The 3,293-nt window shown below is 43.8% G+C and overlaps 1 protein-coding gene across 1 annotated transcript in view; it reads right to left on the minus strand.

Annotated features, from left to right (window-relative positions):
* The window catches only part of RYR2 (ryanodine receptor 2), an 864,696-nt gene extending 861,685 nt beyond the window's left edge, over window positions 1-3,011 (minus strand). Inside the window, exon 1 of the mRNA XM_069064486.1 lies at window positions 2,704-3,011. Coding sequence (XP_068920587.1) covers window positions 2,704-2,751 — 48 coding nt within the window. The 5' untranslated portion in view covers window positions 2,752-3,011. The remainder of the gene's footprint in view (window positions 1-2,703) is intronic.
* Window positions 3,012-3,293: the final 282 nt, after the last annotated feature.

Raw genomic sequence — 3,293 nt, forward strand, 5'->3', positions numbered from 1 at the left:
TATATATATATATATATAAATGATCTTGTCTTCTTCACAATCATACCCTTTAATCATTAATTGTTTGATTTCCCTTTTCCAAACAGGATACCTTCATTTATTACCAAGGGGAAGTCTTAACAGGATAACTGAATATTCTATCTACGTGATACAGATTGTAACACACGTAACCTATTTGCTTAAAGAAGAGTATATATGATGAATTTAGCCATAGGAGGAAAAAAAGATTAATCTAATTTAAAGAATGAGACTTTTATCCTAACCTCATAAACGTTTCAGAACCATCTATTTTTGCAAATCAAAGATATGGAGCTGAATAGTGTAAGAACAGCAGACTGTGTAATTATCCAAGAATATGGTATGGCAAATCTCCAGAATAAAATTCCTAATTTTAAAGGAGAAAAAGCACTTTTTCCCCTTTTCATATCTTAACCCTCCAACAAAAACTTCCCTATTCCATTTTGCTCCCCTCTTCAAGGTCATCCATCATCAGCACACATCCTAAGGAAAAACCCTAAAAGAAAAATCTAGACTAGACTTGCCAGACCTTCACTAGCATAAGGTCCACTTATCAAGGGTGTTACTCTGCAAGATGGGCAGCTGTCAAGTGCCAAGGGGTTAACATTACTTTATATGTACACAGCCACATTAGCAAGCCCATTACTTCTGTTCCCATTAAGTATTCTGATAACACCATGAGCTCTATGAGCTCAGCTTAACATTTAAGCCTGCAGCAAACCCATAATTGCATAAAGCTTTCCAAAATGTTCAAGCTAATTTTAACCCTATGGAATTTAATTTTAAAACTGAAGGAAGAAAAAAAATTGTACTGCAGCTATATATTTTTTCAACAAAAATAGTTTTCCATTCCCTTTACATATTCACCTTAAAAATATGAAAAGTTTCAGACAATGTCTCCTTTTTTAAAGAAAAACAAATTACTTTATTCTGAACAAGCTTAAAATATTTCCATGAGAAATTTTTTACACAGGTCATTTTAACAGTGTATTGGTCAACAGTATAGCCAGATGGTTGAACACAACATATATGTTGGTGCATGATATGGAGCTGCTATGCTAGATAGCTTTTCACCTAACATGTATCTTTGATTTCTTTTTTTGCCAAAGCCTTTTTCTTTCTAATGTTCAAAAATTAATACTGATAACATTCCCATACTAAAGTAAATAAAGGAGAAAATAAAAGGAAAAATCAGTACTCTTGCAACACATAAATTCACCTTTCAATTTGCTTGAGACATAAACACTATTTGTATACCTGAGTATTAATAGCTAATTCAAAATTCACTCATTCTTAAAGTTTGTGATTGGAAGGTAAATTGGAACTTGGGAAATGATCTCTATATCACTTTTGAAAGAGAAGTAACCCAGAAGCAGCAAAAGCTGCAGTCCTCAGACATTAGAGACTCAGTGGATTTTATGAAAAATTAAGTTAAAATACTCTGTATTTCAAAAGAGAAGTGGAAAAAAAACCCAAAGGTGAGTATTAAGAGAACATCTCAAAACGTTAGTAATATATCAACTAGCTTCCCTTCAACAAGAAATTATATAATTTTATTTTCTGTCAAAGGGCATTTCAGTCCCAGCTTTTAGGGTGAGCTATGCTTCTGCCTGGTAAGTATCTGCAGTGTATAGAACAAATCAGAGAGGGAGAAACTGTGCCAAAAGGTACTTAGGGGGGGAAAAAATGGTATGAGTACAGAGCCAAAATCTTTCCCCACTGGCCACCCCAATGTTCCAATCACCCAGCTGCTCCCAGCCCTCTATATTTTACTGCACTCAGCATTTCACAAATTTCTGCTTAAAGCAGGACATAGAAAAATGACTCTCAAAAGCTACCATAAGCACGCACACATGCACATGCACACACACACACACACACACACACACACACACACACACAATCTTAAACTCTCAGTGCACTGCTAAAGCACAATTTCCAGCAAGTCTAATATACCACAGAGGCACTCAGTCAACCCCTGGTACCCCACCTTCACTTAAGAAACCTGCTCAGGAGCCACCAACCTGACCCAGCTCAGGCTGCTCATGCATGCAAACTAAATACGCAAATCTATTTGTTATTTCCCGTCACAGCATGCGTGTCAAAGTGAAAAGCACGAGAAATGGGGATACGCAGGAATTCCCTGCAAGATTTCCCTGTGCCCCCTGCCCCCACAAGTGATTCCCTGCAAAGACACTCTCTCTCTCTCTCTCTCTCTCTCTCTCTCTCTCTCTCTTTCTTTTTCCCTCCCCACCCTACCTACAGTGTGTACGTTCTCCCCCTCATCAACATGCAAAGCATGCTAGCAGAGGGTCCTCTCCTCTCCTCCTTCAGCCCTACAGGTACCCCTAATGCTTCCTATACCGTATCCATCATCCTCATGCTTGTAAGGAAAAAGAGGTTGTGAGCTTCTCATTCCTCTATCCTTGCAATAGCTTCCTCTATGCATTCCCCCACCATTTCTTCTCCCTCCCACCTACTCTTTTTTAGCCCTCCTTCTCCTGCTTCCCCCACTTGCCCTCACTAGACAGCCACTAGCTGCTTCATTCCTAACTACCGGGTACCATAGCTCTGGCACCCCTTCCTATCACTCCAGCTAAGGACCACCCTAGTTGATAGCATCCCCTTTCCCCACTAGGCTTCTCCTGGGTCCTTCCAGGTGAGCATGAAAAGTGTGATGCTTACAGTTCGCAGGAACTGTATCTCATCCTCGCCCTCGCCCCCATCGGCCATGGTTCCGCTCCTCAGCCGGGGAGCCGGCTCCTGTCCCTTGGTGAAGCCTGGTGGTGACTCTCTCGCTCCTGCTGCTGCTGCTGCTGCTGCTGTTGCTGCTGCTGATGCTGCTGCCGCTGCTGCTCCCGTCGCCGCTGCAGCTGCCCAGAGTTGGAGAGCAGGAGGGAGAGTGGGAGGGGAAAGCCGGGCTGCTCGGTGCGGAGTGAGGCAGTCCTCCCCCTCCCCCCGCCCTGAAAAGAGGAGGAGGCTGAGGAGGAGGAGGCGGGGGTTGAGGGGGTGGGGGTGGAGGTTGGGAGAGGAGGCGGGGGCGGGGAGCAGCAAGCTAAGGGAGATGACACTGCTCTGCTCCGCACTGTGGGGAAAGGGGGGAAGGGAGGGAGGAATGGAGGGAGAGGGGACCAGGGGTCCGGGGAAGGAAGAGAGGAGCCAGCCCAAGCAGCCCCAGTCTCTCCCTGTTCCTCTCCAGGCACCGGCTGGCAGCAGGTTGATGAGTCTGCCCCGGCTCCTCTGTTCAAGTGCAAGGAGCCAGAAGGGATATGATT

This window comes from Petaurus breviceps, unplaced genomic scaffold (assembly GCF_028583685.1).
Source record: "Petaurus breviceps papuanus isolate PSGF00001 unplaced genomic scaffold, PetGlider_PUasm1.0 90633, whole genome shotgun sequence".
Taxonomy (NCBI): Eukaryota; Metazoa; Chordata; class Mammalia; order Diprotodontia; family Petauridae; genus Petaurus; species Petaurus breviceps.